At 50.1% G+C, this 22581-nt stretch overlaps 1 protein-coding gene across 1 annotated transcript in view; it reads left to right on the plus strand.

The window, feature by feature from the left end:
* LOC144116022 (cubilin-like) overlaps window positions 1–22581 on the plus strand; it is a 264621-nt gene that overhangs the window by 70934 nt on the left and 171106 nt on the right. The window contains exons 7-12 of the mRNA XM_077650682.1: window positions 2555–2614; window positions 3619–3735; window positions 6401–6652; window positions 19793–19954; window positions 20304–20573; window positions 22043–22278. Of these exons, the coding sequence (XP_077506808.1) occupies window positions 2555–2614; window positions 3619–3735; window positions 6401–6652; window positions 19793–19954; window positions 20304–20573; window positions 22043–22278 (1097 nt within the window). The remainder of the gene's footprint in view (window positions 1–2554; window positions 2615–3618; window positions 3736–6400; window positions 6653–19792; window positions 19955–20303; window positions 20574–22042; window positions 22279–22581) is intronic.

Below are 22581 nucleotides of genomic sequence, written 5' to 3' on the forward strand. Positions count from 1 at the left end.
CTGCCTGCCCGTCTGAAGCCCGAAGAGGTCGCGAAGGGTTGCACCGACGCTACCGCCTGCAGGGGTGAAACCGTCATGTGACTCCCGGGCTCCGCGTCCGGCCCAGTTGATGTCTTTCAAGGGTTCGTCTGCCGGTCCTCTACATTCAAATCCACAAGCCCTGTACGATGTCAGTGCACGTTAAAGAACTTCAGGTGGCTGAAATTACCGAATCCCTCCACTACACCGTTCCTCTTAGCCTGAGTAGCTTTGGGACTTAAAGCTCAATAAGTCGAAACTCAAACCGAACATGGGTATAGCACCACCTATCGTACTTCAGTGCAAGCTATTCGCATTTACTTTCTTCTGTACAACATAGAAGGCGCAACTCTCCCATCGCTAGTAAAGCCCCTCTATAGTCTATTGAGGGGCTTTAACCGCTAGTATAAGTTTTAAAGTGTAGGAAGGCGTATTTAAAAGAAAATGAAGAATTTTATTAACAACTTACAGCAGAGTTAAACAAAAATTAAGGAAAAAACTCAGCATGGTGACAACTACCACTGCCCCGTTTCAAAGGGGACGCTCCTACCTTCCATCCATCCATAGTATTGTGCCTCGATGCCGCACCTTCTTTCAGGGTGGGGACAGCTGCGTCGTCTGCTACGGCGGCTGCCATACTCGCGCCCGCGGCATGCAGGTTTCGTTCTCGTGGGGGGAGGTCTGCTCGCTTTTCGCTTGCCGTGGGCGCTTAAAATAAGAAAAATAAGGAGTCTTGTGGTGCGCTTTTGTTTTACATGTGAATAAAATACTATAATTTGTTGGACAGCTTTGGAAATTTTAGAGAGTTGGAAATTTTATTTTAGACTACATCTCCCTCAATTGAAAGCATTTAATCCTGTTCACTTCTTTTGTAGTTACTTTCAAACTACAAAGTTTATTACAATTACTGAAATGCATCGAGTGATTTCTGTCGAAGCTTGTTTGGCGTTCTTTTTTAAATTTTTAACTATGAATGTTCCAATACAAGTGAGTGCAATGGATGGGTAAGAAAACTGAGCAGATTCGGTCAACGACTTAGCATCTTGGTTTCGCACGTTTTGAACAAAGATTATCAGCAACCGTTATAAAATATAATCACTCGCCTAATCGTCCGGGCATACCTAAATGAACACCAACTTTTACCCGAACAAACATGAAATCATTTATTTAGTGGTTACGAAAACACCCAATCAAGTTACCATTATTTCTTTTTATGGGAACGTGAACATTATTGTACTCTTTCAAAGCAGACATCTTTGTTAAATACTTTACTGTAATGGACAAAACAGTTGTAATTGCATATATACATAGATTCAAAATTCAGGCTTCGAAGCAAAACTTTCGCGGAACTTCATATTCCGGCCAGGCACAGCATTGCACTTGAGCTTTTTCCATTCGTCCGCGCGGTTTTTTTCGAAGCTCTTCCTTTGAAAATGAGCCTGCAGATGAATTTATTAGTAGTATTAGCCCCACATTTTCTGCTCGAGAATGAAATCAATGAATACAGTACGCAAGAAACCAAAGTAGTCCAAATATACCAGACGAATTACTCGAATGAGCGCATCAATCTGCACATAACAGCATATTCTGTTAATCTCATTTACCGACCTAATGTGGCGTCGTTGGACGAAATATCGCTACCCAACGCAGAATACGTGTCAAACACTCAAGAAATCGTAAGTGTTAAATTAATCCGTATTGGTTCCTAGACGACCCAGATGCACAGTAATTGCCACAGCTTATGTGCCCTCGCTTGCTCTCGTGCTCTGTGCCTTGATTCGTGCTGGCCGCGGTTCGCTGACAAGCGCCTCGTACAGCCAATTATAATTTCTAACGAACAGAAGCGGCGAAAGCACGCTTGGTACGCATTCACGAGCGAAAACATTGTGTCGTGCATTTTCGGATGCAAACAGGCAAGCGACAGGCAATGGTCGGTTCGGCATTGAAGCGTGCCTTTTTTTACGCCATCAAGACGAATAGTGCGAAAATTACATCTGACCAATACAAATGTTGTACTATATATACACTTAGCTGGATAAACACAAAAGCGGTAAATCGCAAAAAAAAAACAGCGCTGAACCAACATGCGGCACTTACATCACAGATACACGAGGAGTTCTTCGGTTGCCACTTGTCACGCTTGATCCGGACCAGCCACAGGTCTCTTCGAAAATGGAACATCCTCCAACCATTTCTCGAATGTTGGAGCACTGAGGAACACGACATCCAGGTATTGCACGGCGATGAAAGCCGAGCGAATGCAGGCACGCAGCAGTGACGCCCGCACTATAGAGCGGAGAGGTTCACGTGAGCAACACAATGGCGGAGGGAGCGCACGAAAACAGGTTTAGGCGGCGTCGAGTGGATCAAAGGGTGACTTCAGCCTAAGCGGGGGCGCGCGCATCGAGGTACCCTAACAGACTTCACAGCTCATGGCTGTCACTTGCAATGCTTTCTAGAATAGAAGGCGATTGTTACCACGTATCGTTTCAAAATTCACATACTCATAATTACTCATATACGCATCAATACACAGGCACCTTACGAAGTCAAATACCACTACGCATTCACGGACACGCAGAACCACCTCGTTCATGTAAGTCTCTGTTCAGTGAACAGTGCGCCTTGGTGCGGGGGGTTTGTGCTGCACAGGACCGGCCGCCTGAATGGTTGCCGATTCATGACGCATGTGTATGTCTCCCGCAATTTTGATGGGCTGGCGGAGTGCAGTGTACGACGACATGAGAATGTGTGTCTCCATCGCGGAATAGTATGCTTGTACTAAAGCATTTGGTAGCTTAGCGGGTTTGACTTCCATGCAGTAAAGAAAAAGAGTGCCTTCGTAGCGTGTTCTGCGCGTACTCGCCCCCAATCTAAACGACCTGGGTTCGATTCCCCGTTTCTCCGCAAATTATTATGTATTTGCAGATTCGAGATTCTCGTGCTACAACGCCGTCAACAAGAACGCCGACACCGGCTTTTCTGCTACACGGAGCCCTTAACATTATCACGTTAATATATCCGGAAGCAAGTACAATTTCGTAGATATCTCAGAGACCTTATTATTGTCCATAAAAGAACATCAGTAAAACGTAGCAACTGCTGCTTCCAATTGAAGTGCGAATTTCGATGAGGCGTTAAGTTGTGTTTTGTTTTTTGCCCCTAACCTTGTGGTTCATCAGGCTCACTTATTAGTCCTGTCGCCCACGCTCGATTTGAGTGTCACTCTATTTGAGTGTCTGTCAGAGGACTGTGCACTTGGAATTAACGAAGACGAACTCGGCGCCTCTTCTGTCTTCTTTCTGCGGATGTCTTTTTTTTCCGCTGTTTCACAAGTCGTAAATCCGTAACCGGTGGCCTCGCAACCTAGCTGTGATCGGCACACTGGGAGGCCTGTAACACAGCGGTGACTTGCTCGCCAGCGCTGTCGCCAGCCTTCTGGTAGAATTTGAAGAACAGTTGTTGAATGTTTAGCCGCGTAGACAGACCTGGCTATGCGCTCTCAAACTGCGTGCCGCACTTCCTGCTCCTGCGGCTGTGCCATCCTGCGGATGCGTACATTTGTGCCGCCCGAAGGAACAGCGCGAGCGCTTTTCGCAGGTGTGTTCATGTTCAACCGGGACCAGCTGCTGATGCACTTCAGCAGTGACAACCAGAACAACCGGCGGGGCTTCCACATCAAGGCTCGTCAGATAACCACCTGCTACCCCGGAAGCGGTAAGGTTTTGTTTTGTGGCGCGTAGTGTGATACCTCATGCCTGCAAGATCAAGTACAGGTGCGAGCCGTGTGTACGGGGTAGTCAGTTCTCACGCACAAGCCAAGTTCAATCACACTATGGCAACTAGAGAATGCACGAAGATGTAACGTGCATGCAGCAGAAACACTTTGAAGAAAACGAAAAATATGCATCCCATTCACAGAATTTGAGAAAGCAGTCTTTGGCTGCTGGTAATACAGCGTTTTCTTTTTTATTGCTTCGACCTCTACGTGAGAGACCGATGCGTTAACATGAGTTTGTAGCTTGTTTATACAGTTAAGCTAAGTTTTTGGAGAAGTGAAGCTAGCATAAATGGGGACAGCTACAATACGCTAGGATATCTTATGGGGAGATAGTTTTGAACAGGACGACAAAAGAACGCGAAAAAAAGCGTCCTTGCGAAAGAGCGAGTAAGCGGCCTCAGAGCGGCACTGCCACTTCTGGTACGCGTTCGCTGCGAGAATTTGTAGAGTGACTAAACGGTAGCCCTCGTGAGGCACTCTGGTTCCAAATATCTAGCATCAAGTATAAGTTTGTGAAAGCTCGTTGAGTTGGCTTTCGCGCATTGCGCATTTACGAAATGGCCTCGCCGCGCGTGGTATCGTCGCCGAAGTCACGTTTTGTTCTTCTACACCATAAAATACACAAACACAAACTGCATTTGTATTTCATGAATTAGATTTCCGATTGGCGCCATTTTGCGCTGGTATTACTTCGCGGGGCTGCGAAGAGTGAAAAATCACGGCGGTACTGTAAACGGACAAACGTACATGAGTCAGCGTCCTTGGTTTGTTCCTAATTACTTCTGGGTATAATTTAGCGCTGCGATTACCCTTGCTCTGCTCCTTCAGCGCTACCGGCGTCATGGAGGGATGCCTGCATCTGAACTGTCGTGTGGACCGCGGGTGGGCGGTTTTAGTGGTGAAAACAAAGCCACTGTGAATAAGCAATTGAGGCTTTGCCACGAGGTCCTGCGATGGCGTTTAGACCTGCAGTGAGTGACCTCATCTTGCCCTGGTAAAATTTCAGCGCGAAGCGTTTCCGCTTTTCGGGAGCGTTGGAGCGAGTATGAGTCAAACGTTTAACTTGGAATTTGTTGACTGTCACATTCCAGAGCAGCCAGCTCGTGATAATGGTAGCGTTGCTGGGCCATGCTGCCGTGGGCCATATTTTGAAAGCCAAAGCTTTACTGGCAACGAACTTGCAATTTCGCTGTGGTGGTGCTCCGAGAAGACACAGAGACAGAGATTGAGCCGTTGCCTAACAACCGCCGCAGCTGGGCGAACGCCACGCGAGCGCCATCTGGCATGACGTCACACCGCGCGCGTCGTCGCGGAGCCGCCCTTACCCTTACGCGCTCTTACGCGCTTAACCGCTAACCAGCGTATTCGGTGGCGGTATCTATGGGGTCCACTGAAACCCCCGCACACTCAGTGAATAAAAAAAAACCTGTGTCGAGGCTGGGAATCGAACCTAGGCCTTAAGCGCTTGAGGCGGAGACGCACTCTGCCACGACGGCTCGAGGTTTGGTCATGAATAAACCCGCATCTAGTGAATGCCCTCTTCCGGTCCAGAAGTCGCCGCGCTTTCGCTACGTATATCCTGGCCTACTAGAGCTAGGCCGTGAGCAATTTTTATGAAAGGAACTCTATACCACTCGCTGTGCTGGCGGCGCTGTGGAGCTAGAGAATATTTTCTTAGTTTTTCCAAACTAGAGTAAAGGATGCATATATCATCTGGAGACATAATATCTTGTATGCGAATGCACACGAAAAGCTGTTTAATTGTGACCTCATTTTAGGCCCTACCGCGGCTGGTTGTAATCGCCGATCCTACCGTCGGCATTCTTGCAGTGCTTCAGTGTGCCAGTGCTTCAGTGTGCTTCAGAGTGCCATGCTTCAAAACATGGCGCTCGAATGAGTGCACAATGGTCCCTTCCATGAAATTTTATAGAATTTGTAGGAAAGCGGCGACGTTTCGCAGTGCATAAGAATGTGAGTGACACTGGTCAGCGACAAGAAACGCTTCCTAGAGAGCAACAGGCGAGGTATCACAAACGCAGAAAATATTCCAATCGTATGTAACCGTAGCGCCTCTCTACCAGACACTAGAAGAATTATCCAAACACAGGCTGTGATGCAGAACAGCGCATTAAACGGGAACTACGTACCAACTAGTCCACAGCTCCATTTGCAGAACACAGGCGTGATCTCTGTCAGCGAGATAACGGAGGTCCTTTGCAGCTTTTATGACATCAAAAAGGCTCATTTTTTAATTCTTTTTCATCTCTGATTGGTTCCAATTCACGAGAGCGAAGACTTAGGTGTGTTCATGGCCAATGATCGGCGGAAGACTTAGGCGAGAATTTTGTTTTTTGCTGTTTGAATTTTTCGACTTTTTTGTTTTTGATCTTAAACCATTTTTGTGATAATTACGGTTCACTTCAGCGTTCGGCCGAGTAATGTTGACTAAGTCACGCTGCCGCATCTTGCTTGGCTCTTATTAGTTGTTGCTCATTTCCCTGTTTGAATGTTCTACTGTCTTCTGATATGTCCCAATTTTTTCTTGACTGTGTGTGTGTTCTGGAATCACATTTCACCGGTTCTTACCGCGCATCCCCGCAGTGCTGCCCCCGCCTCCGCTGTGCGACATCTGCACGGATCGGCTGAGCGACGACATCACCAGCTATGGCTTTCCGACAGCCTACCGCGGCAACATGCTGTGCCGCGTGACCATCAGCCGGCCCTCGGACGCCTTCTGCTCGGTGGAGCTGCACTTCCGCGAGTTCGACGTCGAGGAGACGCCTCGCTGTGACAGGGACTTCCTTCAGATCGACAGGGACCGCTACTGCGGCACCATGCTCCGGGGACATCGCAGTGAGTGCTCTCGATAGCAGCGAGTCAAGGCTCGGGTTAACGGGGGGTCCTTCCTCGGCGCCAGCTACTCCGTCCTCTTCTTCTTTCTCGTCATCGTTCCTTGTGCTGTGCATAAACATGACACACCAACAAGCCCTCACATCAACTCTTGCGTACTTGGAAAAGTTGGTTGAATGTTTTCCGAAAACAAAACAGCACAGCTCCTTCAGCAGTGTTCGTGTCAGTGAGAGCAATGGAAAGGTTTATTAGTGATGCTCATTCACGTCTTTATGGTGCATTTTAAAGTGAAGCAGTGCGAGCCTGGAAACTAAGCAAGAGGCCTCCCCTCTCTCCGAACAAAAAAAAAGCAGCGTTGTAAATGATATCCCTGAGCAGTTTATTACGCACCATTCACATGGTGAGCTGGTAGAAACATGTGTCGAGCTTGCATGAAAGGAAATATAAAAATACATAGAACAAAGAAAGAAACTAACTGAGAGGATTGTGGTATAACATAAAAGTGGGGGCGGTTCCGATCCTGAGTAATGCAGGGAAAGGCGGAAGATTTGTATAGATTAGTACCTGCAAAGTACGAGGTAAGCGTCATGACACATGGTGGTGCATGTGTGTTTTAAGTGCAGTAAGGTAGATGCTTTAACGCAATTTTGTGATTTAGCAATAAACAGAATGGTCGTAGTCGCAAAGGCTATTATGATGCCTCTGCTGTTTTGGTTGCATGAATGTGCTTTACCTGCATGAAAAGAACAGCGTGTTTTGAATTTTCAAAAGCATCGCTGTATCTTTTACAGTGGTAATCCAGGCAACATATCTGTGTTTTAATTTCGGCCGTATTTAATAGATGTGGAAAAAAAAGGACAGGAGCGTATCCCGAAGCGTCGGCTAAGTAAACAAATCTTGCGATTGCGAAAGTTGGTAACACTGGAAGTCCACCTTGCGTTGTTAGCGTGGCGCCAAGATACTTGTATTCATCAGCTTCTTGAAGAGGCTTACCTCAAATGCCACATCCTGCTCAGCTCCATGTTCTATACGCCCTCACCGTTGTTAGGGTGAGAGCTTATTAGGGCATGTGTTAAGGTCTCCGCTAGGTCGATGCGAATGCTTCTATAGGAGACGCCGGAAATGCTTAGTAAGTGCGGAGACCTCGCAGTTTCGTGTCGCACAATTTAAACATTGTGAAGGCGATTTATGTTCTATTCGCTCTAGGGGACCTTCCCTTGTAAATGTGAACCTGATTAATTCGCGCATATGTGTATAATGGGAAATGCCTTTTCGCTAAAGCACGCAGTATATGCTGCCGGTTTATCGAGTGCGAATTCACAATGCCGTCTCGGTGTGCATGAATGCGGAGGAGCACGCGAGCCGAGAAAACTAAGCCCTCGCTTGCAGCGTTTCTGGCCAGCCGCTGGTTGAACATGCAGAACGGCGTCATCTACCGTTCAGCATGCATGGTACTGACCGCCACGCAGGAACGGACTGCTGGCTCTGTTCGCTACGCTTGAGTGCGTTGATTTGCAGCTTCGCTATTTGCTGAAAAAACAAAGAAAGGTTTCATTTACGTCGGGGGTCTTAACCTCATCTCGTTACGCGGGCCGCACTGAGATACTTTTGCTCGTCGCGGGACGGTATCCCGAATGGGAAGAGGAGAAAAGAGCTAGTGGTCCAGGGTAGAAAAGAAAGAACTAAGTAACCGAGGGAGGCAAAAGTGAATTCAAGCAAGAACTAAACATTTAAACTCTTTTGTTATCCTCTCAAAGTTTTTTTTGCCTGTCGTATTCAAACTTTCTGTGTATTTCTAAAAAAAAAGGGAAGACAAGTAAGCGTTGACGGTATCAACCATGAATGGACGTCGAGGAACTATTTACGATCGGGTAAGGGGGCGAGCTAGTCGGCGATTTATGACTAAAGTACTAAAGAGCAACACTGAAAACACAATGATGAGCTGTAGTGCTGTAGTCATGCTCTTTATAGCTATAGTTCAAACGCAAAAAAAGGGGGCGGGGGAGAATGAGAGACACTGTACCGGAACAAATGCTGAAACACTTAGGTCCAGCGGACTGCACGAGAAGGCTGTGCAGATCGCAAGTGGCCTGCGGGCCTTATGTGTGAGAGGCCACTGCTTTTAACAGCTAACTCTTGCCTGCTGGCTGAATGACCAGTTTTATCTGGCATCGCTGACGGCAGGGATAAAAATCCGCGGCCGTACAAATTTGATACTCATTCGCATCATGTGTTTGTCAAGAAAAAAGAGCACCTTGTTCAAATCAGTTTGGGCTCAATTCACAATTGTTTGCAAAGCTTTTCGCTAATTCGCCTTGTTTGTTTGCGCTATTATACTGATTTTTATTCAAAGCTTCCGCACCTCCTTATCCGGCACACGCTTGCTCACATGCAGGAAAGGGTTTTACCCCGTCCTGCCCCAATAGCGCCCTGTAATGTTATAATTCTGTTACTAGTCAGTGATCCATGGTTCTCTGGCGTGCGGAGCTTGCCGGCATAAATATCTGTATTCATTTTTTTTCCGCGCTAATTTCTTTTGTAGTGGCGATAACTGTGCCAGCCGCCGCGGTGGATCAGAGGTTACGGCGCTCGGCTGCTGACCCGAAAGGCGCTGGTTCAATCCCGGCCTCGGCAGTCGAATTTCGATGGAGGTGAAATTCTAGAGGCCCGTGTACTGTTCGATGTCAGTGCACGTTAAAGAACCCCAGGTGGTCGAAATTGCTGGAGACCTCTACTACGGCGTCCCTCATAACCGAAGTCGCTTTGGGAAGTCAAACCCCCATAATCCAAACCAACTGTGCCGTCTTCCCCTCTATAGGCAACCTACACTGCCTATGCGGCGCCGGAACTGTTCCTCTGGGTTCCTAAAAAATGGCTGGCGGTTTAGCATTGCTAAGCACAAAATATTGTGCGAAGGCACGGTTTTTTGCAAGTGGACAACACCGCCACGTACTATGCAAGAGCGATTGAGGTGTCCACTAACCCAGGAAGCCAGTTATGCGCCTTTCTTCGAAATCAACGGAGTATAAACCTTCCGCTGGTTTTGAGAAAAGGGAAGGCGCATAAATGTCTTTAATTTGTAGGTGGACACCACCGCCTACTCACAGGGCGACTGAGGTGTCCACTGACCCAGTGAGCCAGTTTCACTTGCTGCTCACAGGCTTCACACACATACACAAACACAGCTGAAGCCCGGGAAGTGCGGCTAGAAGTGCTTTCGCACTTAAAAAGCACCGAAGAGGCTTCAATACCGTTAGGTTCACACCACAACCAACTTCGTAAGCTGGGTTTCTGAATCTTTAGTAGATTGAGATGTTATGAAATATAGACTGCTTGCTGTGAGTATCGTCAAGCGTAGAAAGTAACAACCTTCACATGGACTTAGTCAGGCTGATGATGATGATTATGAAGCAAATAAAAACTAAAGAATTGAAGAAAACACCTGGCAGATCTTTGGGGAGGTGTCCGCTATCTTGTGCCTCCCCTGGCGCCGGCCGCCGCTGCATATCAGAAACCATACCTCTCCCTCTCTCTGCTAGTAGAGCCTAGCGTGCTGGCACTGCGATTTTCCTTCCCTTCCCACCTTCCACCCTCACATTCATCTGCTTTCCCTCACCCGCTGACACGCTTGCACCTGCGTTGCAGGGTTGCCGCATATACAGCTCTGGCTGTAGAAACAGGATACCTATTAGATAGGTTTTTGCGGTTGTCTATTTAGAACACAAACTGATATGTTGCCCACTCGGTATTACCCGCCGCTGTGGCTCAGTGGTTCTCGCACTCAGCTACTGATCCGAACTACCCAGGTTCGAACCCAACCGCGGCGGCCGCGTTTCGTTGAAGGCGAAACGCTAAGGCTCCCGTGTCAGTGCACTTAAAAATCCCCCGGGGGTCGAAATTATTCCGGAGCCCTCCACTACGGCACCTCTTTCTTCCTTTCTTCTCCCAGTCCCTCCTTTATCCCTTCCCTGATGGCGCGGTTCGAGTGTCCACAGAGATATGTGAGGCAGTTAATGCGTCATTTCCTTTCCCAGAATACCAGTTTTCATTTTATTTCACTCGCCATTGCTGACAGTGACGAAGTACTTATTATACGCAGCCTCCTTGGCTTGAGTTCGGATTGCTCATGCTAGTAAAGGCAAAGCAGCTCAGCTTTTCATATTCATTTTTCTGGCCGTCGTAATAGCGAGCTGTTGAAGGGGCTCTGAAAGGGGCTCTGAATAAATGTGCGATAATCCTGGGATGGTATAGGATGCAGGTTCACAAATATTCTCGGGCGGGAATTTTTTCTAGATCGAAACAGAAATAATAAAGACCGAAACTAGTTAGAATATTGCAGCACATGGGGAAAATACACTGGTCAGATCATACGACTAGCGGCATGCGTTGTTCCCCGAAGTCATTTCTGTGGCTTGAAGGCAGGGGCTAGCTTGCTTCCTCGGGGCAATGCAGCTAAACAACAAAATCCATCCAACGCAACACAGTCAGTAAACATACACCAGACAGCACATGTATCATTATCATATCACATTTCAAGGGAAGACCGAGAGATATTACACAGTGGCACTGAAGCTGCGGCAAGAATCAGCAAATCAGCACAACCAAGCAAGAACCTGCGGCGCATACAGTAAACGAAGTGAAAAAAGGGAGACACGATTACAATCAACGAAGCAACACTTAACCAGGGCTAAATTACATCTGGCAAGTTTACCTACCTACTGAAGAAGACATCATATGTTTCAACGAGGATTTCAATGACCGTAGAGGAGGAACAAGGAGGAAGAATAAAAAAAGTTTAGTGAACGTCCCTGAGGCGTTAATCTCTCCCTTTTTCATGATTATAATTTTGAAAAATTTTTCTTATAGCACTGTTTTTTATTTTTATTTTAAATAGATTTACTTCATCAACCGCGGTACATTAATAGTGCAGGCAAGGTCTTCTACCGATTTCAGCCTACAGTCTCTGCTATTATATGGCGTAAAAGCGTGATGAAAGACCCAGGAAATGGGAAAAGAAACATGCGGGCGACCGCCACCCAAACAGGTACAACGTGTCCCTGCTCAAGAAAGGGAAAGAAAGAAGTATGTAGAGATATAAGACATCGCGCGACGACGTCCATAACGCTAGGAATACGAGAAATATTCCACCGTGTTATGGTATGGGATGGTGTGGTATGGTATGTCGGTTTTCTATGCAGGGTTTTGCACTCCAAAGCCGCGCATGTGGCCAGAACAGACAGCGTAATGCAGGGCTCCGAATTGATTTCGGCCCCCTGGGGTCTTTCAACGTGCGCCGCCATCGCACAACACACGGACATGTTTTGCATTTCGCCCCCATCAAATTTCAGGCTGTTTCGGCAGGGATTCGAACCCACGACCTTGGGCTCAGCAGCTCAGCAGCTCCCCACCGGAGCCACTCAGCCATCGCGGAGGGTCAATATTCGATCTGAACAATCCTGTAGAAGATGCTGTAAAAGGATTCTCTAAATCATACCCGTTTTATGAGCCCAGCAAGAGTTTAACATACCTTTGTTTTGTTTTTCCTTTGCTGTCAATGTTGTTTAGCTAGAAGTGGATACGTTGGTGATGCTGGTTGTCTGGTAGGGTTATTACGCGCCGCTGTACGGAAACTTTCTGTGAGATAGTTTTCAAAGAACAGCGCAAGCAGACGGTGACGGTAAGAAATAGACATGTAGGTCATATGCGCTAACTACGAACGCTTTATTAGCCACAATCTAGGCGCACTAATGCAAGTATATTCCAAAATATCACATTTATTTCCGACGACAATAAAGATGGCAAAAAAGCGATAGCCGCAAAGCCGCTATCGCGACAAGACCGAAATCACTACAGATCAACACGGCCCGAGAGAGACGCGAGAACACGAGCGGATGCATGCCATATCGGCTCCGTTAAGTGTCGCCATTTCTTGCGGCGTATCAATTCGGCCTCTCTTGAAATTTGAGCGAGCGGGTCCCTAACATTACCAGGACTCTGCAGTCACAAAATTTCATCAAGTGGGCCCAATTTTCGGTTTGCGAGGGCAGATTTTCACTTCGCCACGAGGAGCGGGCGCTAGGCCTAACGGCTGCTTCGCTCCCGCGGCGGTGACACCTTCTCCACCTTTCAAGATGGCTTCTCAAGCCCCTCTAAGAGGCTACGACCCTTCCGAAATGGCCTGGACGACTGTTTCGGCTACACAGCCTGAAGCTCCCGCGGAACCTGCACGCTTTGAGCACGAGGAGCTTTATCAACTTGTTAACCGGTGCGGCAGAGCCGGCTCCAACATGGCGGCTGCCACATCGGCGGCCTCCCAAGCCAAGCAGCAAGCCCTCGCGCACGGGCCTGCCTCATCACGTAGAAACCAAACCCAGTCGCGTCTGTGGAAGCCCCGTCCTATGCCACAGATGCACCCTGAAGACTACGTGGTCATCATCAAGCCCACGGTCACTGCCGACCTAAGGAATACCTTCCGACGGGTTGAGTTGGGCAAAGCCCTGAACTCGCACCTCGGCATTTCTACTGCCGAGAACATTCTGAATATCGTCCCCGCTGGGAGCTGAATCTGCTCGTTGTGGGCGCCCGGAATCCGCACCTCGCCGATCGCCTGCTCGGCGAATTCAGCTTGCCCACAAGCAAAGGCGCCCTGCCCGTACACGGGCATTTGAAACAAACCGGGGACGTGTGCCGCGGCGTCATCGGAGGCATCGCCGACGAGGAAACCAGCGCAACGCTCACCGCCCAAACTGCCTGGCGAAACGGCCAGATTGCCAGCATTCGCTGCCTTGGAAAATCATCCATCGCGGTGATCACCTTTGTTGGAAAGGCGGTCCCGCGGTACGTCCACTACAATGGGGAACTCACACCCGTTCGAGAATGCAAACGAACCGTTCCGGCCTGTGTGAAGTGTGGTACTGTGGGACATCACGCGGACACTTACCCCACGCCGAATTCACCTAAGTGTAGCATTTGTGGCCAAACTGTGACTGTGACGCAGAACGGCCGTGCGCCACACGAGCGCAACCCAACCTGTGCAATCTGTGGACTAGCCCACCCCACGGGCTCGAAAGATTGCACGGGAAAATTCCGCCGGCTTCATCTTGCCGGAGCCAAGCCCTCCCAACATGGTGTATCCGAGAAGCCAGCGCCTGGAAACAGGCAAGCTCCCCCCGCCTACGGAGCCAATGGCGGCGCGGTACGCGGCAATCACGCCACCGGCTCGCGCGAGGGAGACGTCAACCCGGCCTCCACATCTTCCGGACTGAGGTCAACGGGAGAGAAGAAGCGAAAGAAGAAAAACAAGAACAATAAGAAGGCGGCGTCGCTACCCCCTAGTGGAGACGACGCCAAGCAGCTCCTCGCCTTCAAACCAAGTGGCGCTGCCGGAGCCCGGGCCCCGGCGCAGCAACAGCACACTCAGGTGAGCAGCTGGGCAAGAGTCGCCTCCTCCCTTCCCTCCTCCTCACCGGCTTCCCCCTCCTCGGCTTACGGCGTAGATGTCGAACGCCGCAGACAAAATGTGCAGCTTAGAGCACAGATCGGGCAGTAGCTCACCAAAATTCAAAAATTTAGAAGAAAAGCTAGCTGCTGAAACGGGTACCCCGAGTTACGACGCTGTGGAGAGTGAGCCCGAACTGCCACCAGCATTTGCGTCGGCAACGGCCACGATGGAGGCGCGTCTCACCTCCAATCTCCAGAAAATGGTAGAAGCGGCGATGAACTGCATGGAGACCAAATGCTCGGGATCGGTCCCTGCAGCTATCAGCCGATACATGAAATCGAAAACCACCTGAACGAGCCGGCGGCTCGAACGGATCCGAGCCTTCAACAGGGACAAGAAAATTATCGGCAATCCTAGAGACGCGGAATTGGAGGACTCCAACCCCGTACTCCCACCTGATGCTGGCTCTGGGCGGAGTCCCATCAGCCCCCATCTCTGACCTCCAATCCTGATGATTGCAGGACGGCCTAACAAGCGTTCCCCTCCTCCGAAAACACAGAAATTGGTAACCGTAACGCAATGGGATTGTAGAGGCTTCAAGGCTCGGCAGAAACGCGCGAACCTGCGCCTCTACCTAGAATCTTTCGAGGCTTTGCCCGCCGTGGTCGCCCTCCAGGAGCCAGGAGCGGCGGTAAAGTTGACTAACTATGTGACACTCCAGCGAGACCCCTCATCGTGTCTCCTCGTACACAAGTCGTACAGAACCACCGAAACTGACCTCTATCTCAATATACCGTACTCGTACGCCATGGTAAGGATCCTTCCCCTTCGCCGATCGGATCCTCCCCTACACGTACTTAATGTACACTGCTCCCCGAAACTGAAGCGAGTGACCTTCGCGGGCATCTTTAGCCGTGCACTTAAATAGGCGGGTCGCGACCCCCTGCTGATTGTGGGTGACTTCAACGCCCCTAGCCAGCTATGGGGATATCGTAAGGAGGAATTACGCTGACGCATGCTGGCGCAGTTGGTGTCCACACTGGGGTTCACCATCCACACCGACCCGGCATTTCCTACCCGCGCAGGCAACTCGGTGACCCGAGACACATACCTGGACATCGCCTTCACTCGCAACATAAGACACGCAGACTGGATCAACACCGAGGATACCCTCGGCAGCGACGACTGCATCCTCAACACCACTGTTTATACACGGCCCCTAAAGCGCCCCACTACACATGCACACATCCCCAATTGGACCACCTTAAGCCAAGATTTTCCATCCGACGCCAACACGAACATCACAGAGCAGGGCTACACGAACTGGTCTCGGTCAGTCATATCGCACCTTCGCTCCCATGAGAAACAAATACAGCTCGCAGAGGTGGTCACGGACGTGGACAATCACCTCCTCCACCTCTGGGAAGCGCACCGCGGCCCTACGCGCCGCTGGAAGCGCCAGAAACACAAGAAGCTCAAAGCGCGCATTGCGGACCTCACCCGGCAGGCAGCAGAATACGCGGCAAAATTCACTGACTCCAACTGGATGGACCGCCGCAACACGTCGGCGAGGCAGATGTCAAGCCGCAACAAGTGGCGGCTCTTCCGAGCCCTCATCAACCCAACACAGACCCGCACAGAAACGCAGAAGCAACTATACAATGCCATGCGCTCATTCTAAGGAAATATAACGCAGTTGGCACAGGCGCTCCGGGATCGCTACCTGTGCACAACTCAGGACGCCCGCAGATCGGCCTACTCCTACGCAGGCAGGGAAAACTCGGAGTTGGACAAGCCTTTCCAGCTTCACGATCTGCGGGCCAGTCTTGCCAATATGAAGAGGGGCACTGCGCAGGACCGGGAAAGGTCACCGTCAAACATTTGGCTAATCTTCCTGATTCAGCGTACCAGTGTCCTCTAGAATACATCAATGCAATCTGGATGGGGGAAACCCCCCTCCCCATTTACTGGAAGACGACCCTTGTCACCTTCATGCCGAAGGCCGGGAAACCGATCGACACGGACAACCTTCGCCCCATCTCTCTCACCTCGTGTGTGGGCAAATTGATGGAGACGATGGTGCGGGATCGGCTGTCGGAATACCTCGAACGATACAACACCTTCGCGGACACCATGTTCGGATTTCGCTCACACAGATCCGCACAGGATGTCCTGCTCCAACTCAACCGTGAAAACTTGGACCCCATCACAAACCCCCAAAACGACAAAATTGTCCTCGCGCTCGACCTGAAAGGAGCGTTAGACAACGTAACTCACGAGGTCATGCTCTCACACTTGAGTCAAACTCATAGCGGCACCAATACCTTCAAATACGTGAAACAGTTTCTCACAGAAAGACTGTCCTACATCCAAACACAGGACCAAGAGCATGGACCTTTCCTGCTCGGCACGAGGGGGGCTGCACAAGGCGCGGTGCTGTCCCCTCTGCTATTCAACATAGCCATGATGTGCCTACCTGCCCTGCTGGGTGAGGTTCAAGGGGTCCAGCCCGCGCTGTACGCCGACGACATCACCTTTTGGGCTACGCAAGAACGCCTAGAGGACATGGAGACCAGCCTGCAAACGGCCGCCAGCATAGCGGACCGCTATTCCCGAGACTGTGGTCTGCAATGCTCCTCGCAAAAATCAAAATTCGTGCATCTGCGCCCCTCGCGCACATGCTCGACACAAATTCACCTCTCATTGCAAAGCGGTGCCATTCATGAATCCGAAGAAATCAGACTCCTCGGACTCTTCACACACAATCAGCGACGCGGCGACACAACACTCGCCAAGCTCCGGCAGGTGGGGGACCAGGTGGGCCGTGGTCCGCCGGGTTTCCAACAAGCGCGGTGGGTTACGATGCAAAGACGCCTTGCGGCTGGCGAACGCATTAGTGACCAGTCGAATCTTGTATTCGACTCACTACCTCCACCTGCGGAAACAGGAAGAGGATGCCCTTGAGCTCATCCTCCGCCAAATCATAAAACGAGCGCTGGACCTCCCGGTCTCTACCGCTACCAGCCACCACATGGCACTGGGGATGGTGAACACTTTCAGGGAGCTTCGGCAGGACCACCTCAACAACCAATACACTCGTCTCACAAAGACGGGGTCGGGCCGCCGCCTTCTAGCCCGTCTTCACATCCAGCACACCCAATTCACAGAGGACAGATGCCACCTTCCCGTACACTGGAGACGCGCCCTCCACGTGCGGCCTTTCCCCACCAACATGTCCAAAGAGGACTATAATGGCAGACGCCTGGCACGGGTGGAAGCCTTGCACCACCATTTTGGGAGCAGACCAGGAGTCTTCTACGTGGACGCCTCCGGCCCGGACCACAGGGGATGGCACACGGCCGCGGTCGCCCACGAGGGCAAAACAGTAGACGGCCTTACTTTCAAGGCCCAGTCAGTAATTCACGCAGAAGAGGTTGCCACCCCCCTGGCAGCCTCCGACTGCTCCTCCAAATACACAATGACCGACTCGCGAGAGGTTTGTCGAAACATCGAGCAAGGGTGGGCTACTCCCCTGGGTTATCGCATCTACCAAAATTGTAGCCGAGACTCGGATCCTGCGCACCGATCTATCGTTTGGGCTCCAGGTCACCAAGGCCTCCGCGGAAACGAAGCAGCCGACGCCGCCGTCCGCGCGCTCTCTCTCCGGGCATTTCCCACGGGACCCGACGCTGACCGGTACTCCGATTTCAATCCGGTTTACACTTTTAAGGAAATATGCGATTACTACAAATCCACGCACTAAACTCTTCCCACAATGTGCTAAGGGCTGGGGAAGGCCAACGAGCGGGTACTCCTGCGCCTGCTCACTAACACGATGCTGTGCCCGGCAACTCTAAAGCATTTCGATCCCCAATTCGACGGGCGGTGCTCACACTGTGGGGAGGTGTCTGACACCTACCACATGGTGTGGGCCTGCCAGCAGAACCCCTCCTATCCCAAACCCCATCCGAGAGGACTGTTAGGCGACCCTGTCGGGCTGCTGCACCCTCGAGGCCCAAAGGGCCTTAACGCAGCGCGCCCGGGCTGCGGCACCCGCCAATGGGGTGCCTGACTAGGCATCCCACCTATTGGTTGTAAGGGCGTGACCCTTCAGGTCACGACCCCCAACACCTCTCTCTATGATTAATAAATGTTTTCACCACCACCAACACGGCCCGACAAGCAGAAGCAACCAGTATTTACCTCTCAACCAGAGATAAAATTAAAAAACAACAAAACACAATAAGAGGGCAACCTCAACAAAGCTTCAAGGTGAAAGCCGGGTCGTGTGGCCACAGGAAAATATAAGGAGAAGCAACAGCAGAGTCCGGTCACTAAAATGCTACTATTTTCCTGTTTCTTTCACTCCTTTGTGCTACTGATTTCATGACACGGCTGCGAAGATGAAACTGGCGTAGTGTGTACAATTTGCTTTTTTTTGCTTGTTTTGTGCAGTAGAACGTGTTCTACTTAGTTTGTATATTATGAACTGTTTGTTGCCCAAAACACTTCCTCAGACAACGTGACTTACCCCATGCTGTCCCAGTTCTAACCAGCTTGGATATTCCGTGTCGCCTTTACAATCTCTCTTCTGTGCACAATGACGCTGCTACCAAACACAACGCACCATTTCTGCGAAAGAGGTGCACCACAACACTGTTTGCAATGCACAGCTAGGTGGCCTGTGAGGCTCCGTTACAGGTTTTGAGTGTGTCTTAGGCAGCGTGGCACCATTTGCCGCATGTCAGCCATGTCACGTAAGCAACACTTTTTGTGCTCTTCCCGAATTTTTTTCTGCACTTAACTGGACTAGCACGGTTGCCGATGTCGAAAACACTAACGAGGTTGTCCTATAGGGTGCCTGAAATTGCACATTTACGCCCGCTCCATGTTTTAATCTTTTAGGTTATGTGAAATAACATGACGGTAGGAAGGCCTGCAAACACTTGATAGCACACAGAATCAATGACGAATTTCATCGTCTGGCATGAGCAGGTTGTTAAGCACTCTGAAAATCTCGGCTGCTAAAGTTTTGTTCGAAAAAAAACAAATAACAAACGGAAAACGAACGCAGGAGGTTGTCGAACACGAAGGATCGAGTTGTTGGGAGAAAAGTGCAGTGATGCCCTTTACCCTGTACATGAGAATGACGTGTACCTCTATGGCGATAGAGTACCAGCAGCTGCACTTACCTTTTCTTACGCTTAAAGTTGCAACAAGTTGGGTCCGTCAGTATTATTTTAGCTTCATTCAGTACACTTGTTCTGCAAATCTGACTAATAGCTAGCTGCCTTTATATAAAGCGTAGAATAATGATCTTTATGACGAGTTGCTTAGTGCGTGCGTCGTTTCTAGAGCCAATGTAAAAAAATAGACTTTTGATTACAATACTGAAAGCCCAGTCGGGAGGCACAAATGCTTCTATACTTGTCATCTCGCATATATGCATTTTATAACTGTACTTATACGTCACGCGTCCTTTCGAATGCTAAACGGTAAAGGATGCCATCGACCAGATGAGGCTTTATTCAATCTCTGTAGATTAGAACCTAAAGCTCACTTTATTAGGAGCGCAGTCTGCCTGCGCTTTAAGTAATAAAGAATGAACAAGTCGCATTAAAATGAAAAAAAAAATGTTGAGTGTCAACTGCCGCAAAAACCGAAGCGCAGCATAGCATGACCAGACCTCACTGTGTCGCCAGAGCGCATCGTGTACGACACGGAGGGCAATGCGGAGATGGTGTTCAAGACGGATGAATCAGTGTCCGGCAAGGGCTTCCACATGCGCTTCCACCAGCTGCCTTGTGGAGCGGCCCACCGGGACCCCGTCGCCACGGCAGCCACCACCACGGCGGCCAGCGGCAGTGAGTATGCCACGCTCGACCCTTGCTCTCTCGCGATTACATCGCCAGTCGAGATGCTGCAGCGCGAATACTTGGAGATCCCTGTCAGTACATGCATCTGTCTTTCAAGAAAGTAGATGAGTCGTATTCGGAAAATTGTAACCATCAAGTTTTAGCTACCAGTTTGTTTTGTTTTTTAATTGCGCCCATTTCATGTTATTTTTCTCGCGAAGCTTGAGGCATGTTCAGAGGGACAGAATTGAAGCGTTTTAAAAACGTCAGCTACTAGGCCGCCACGCGAAGGAGGCGTTCGGACATTATGTGATCGCAGTGTACTGCGAGGCCTGTACAAGAGCTTACCGCCATGCAGTCCTGCCGCCTGATCCGCCCAGAGAGGCCCTCCTCTGCGACCAGCGCTTCGACGGCCAGCGGGAGTTCTACGTGCAGAGCCCCAACTACCCATCGCACTACCTGAACAGCCAAGACTGTCGCTACGTGATCACCAAGGCTGGAGACGACGTCTGCCACCTGGAGCTGGTGTTCGCCTCTTTCGACGTCGAGTCGTCGCCGGGCTGCCAGTACGACTACCTTGAGTTCGGCGGACAGCGACACTGCGGTTCACTCCCTGCCGACCACTCCTGTGAGTAGTGAATATGCTAATCTCTTGAGTATTTTCTTGGATCGTTAAATATTTCTACGCATTCGATGTTTGTTCCTTTAACACGCTGATTTGCCACGTTTCTGTTCGTTATTTACCGAAGCGTGCAGGCGCTGTAAGTGCTTGTACCGTCAGATTATTTCTAACGCGAATAACTCGCTCTTTCTGAAATCATCCATATAACCTGTTAAATATGCATGCGAGGAAGTATTTAAACGCGCCTCCACCGTTTCACGCCACGGTATGTTGGACGCCACCCATCTCGTCGCTAACGTGGCCACCGGGTTTAATTTCTTTTCCAGTAACAATGTTTGCCCATTATAGGTTTGAATCTCGCACTTTTTTTCTGATCGTTCCTCTGCGCAAGGCAATGTGTCATCAGGGGACATTAGGTGCGCATCATTTGTCCGTCGTGTGCAGAGACCACGTGATAATCTATGTATATTAATTGTATTACGCGTCATTACAAAGAGGAAAAAACGCCACCAAAAATTAGGCGTTCATACCCTTTGATCACCTGTATGTTGTTTGCTTGCGTTCGTGGGCAATGTTGTGCGCTGAACAGATTCTTGTGTTCTTGACAGCATGCCCGTGTGTCTTGCGTGTCGGTTGAGTCGTTTTGCGCTGTGGTAGAAAATCCAGTGACTACGACTAGCCAACTGGCTGAAACTGAACCCAAATGGCTGAAATGTAACTCAAGAGTGGAGTTAGCGGCAACATGATCGTCGATCAAATTGTTTCGATGTGCTGGGACACATTTGCACACGTTTCCACGCATGCTACTTCGTTCGGTGAAAGCCAGGGTTTTTTCAGAAAGTGCCACGAGCATCTGGCAGGTAAAGGAACTACTCTTATAAACACATCACAGGCCCGATAGAATACTCAGAGAAGAGTACGCCTGCGCGAAAAATTACCGCGCATGAAGGGAAATGCGGCTGTGGCCTTTGAAAGCAGTCCATCTAACTTTGAAATTTTGTGTAACCATGTAGTTCCTTCGCGAGTTCGGCTAGGTGTACAGAAAATATCCTGGAAGAGGTAGTTTGGGGAACTGATTCCTTTCACAATCTTCAGGCTGCTTAGCAGAACTGCTACATAGCTGTAGGTGTCCGAGGGTGGTCTCTGTTAAGTTTGCTACCCTATGGCCTAGGTTTCATCATACCGCCACGAACTTAATCGTAGACAGCGTCAACCTGAGTGAGCTCCACTCATCGTGAAGAGCGAAACCGCAAAACAGGACGGGACTGAGGCAGGCGACTACACAGGGCGGTCGCCTGCCTCAGTACCGTCCTGTTTTGCGGTTTTGCTCTTCACGATGTCATACCAACTGGCCTACACCAAAGTACTTCTGAGCTCCACTCAAGTTCTTGTTTCTCTGCCAGAAATCCTTAAAGCAGAAAAGTTGTAGCAGCAAGGCTGGCGTGTGGCTCCTCTCTCACTCTCTTTCTGGGCAGATGTGATTCCGTTCACGACCACTCAGACGGTACTGCACTTCCACTCGAACGTGGCCGGCACACGGCGTGGCTTCTCGGTACGCGGCCGCCAGATCAAGTGCTCGCCTTCCCTCACACCGCCACAGCAGCTGGACAGCAAGTCACGGAGCACGGTGCCGACGACCTTCACCCCTACCACCCCTACGACGGGGCAGCCGTACCTCACGCGCCGCTCCTGCGACGTCTACATGGACAAGGTCAGTTCTCTTCCCTGCTCCGTGCGCGCTGCGGCCGCCACCGGCGTTGTGAGGTGAAAAGCACCCTAGAGCGACCAGCAGGGACTATAGTGAACTAGTTTTGACCGAGCACCGGAATACCGTTTAACCTGCCGCTGCATCGAACCAGGCGCAAGATTAGCTGATATGTGGTGATCTCTGTCAACATTTGTTCACCACGTCCGCTGTGTGCAAGCATTGACATGGTATAAGACTCTACACAGCATTACGGCCATTTTTCATGACCAGGACTAATTGCTCTCGGAGCAATTATCTCTGTTCATG

This window comes from Amblyomma americanum, chromosome 1 (assembly GCF_052857255.1).
Source record: "Amblyomma americanum isolate KBUSLIRL-KWMA chromosome 1, ASM5285725v1, whole genome shotgun sequence".
Taxonomy (NCBI): Eukaryota; Metazoa; Arthropoda; class Arachnida; order Ixodida; family Ixodidae; genus Amblyomma; species Amblyomma americanum.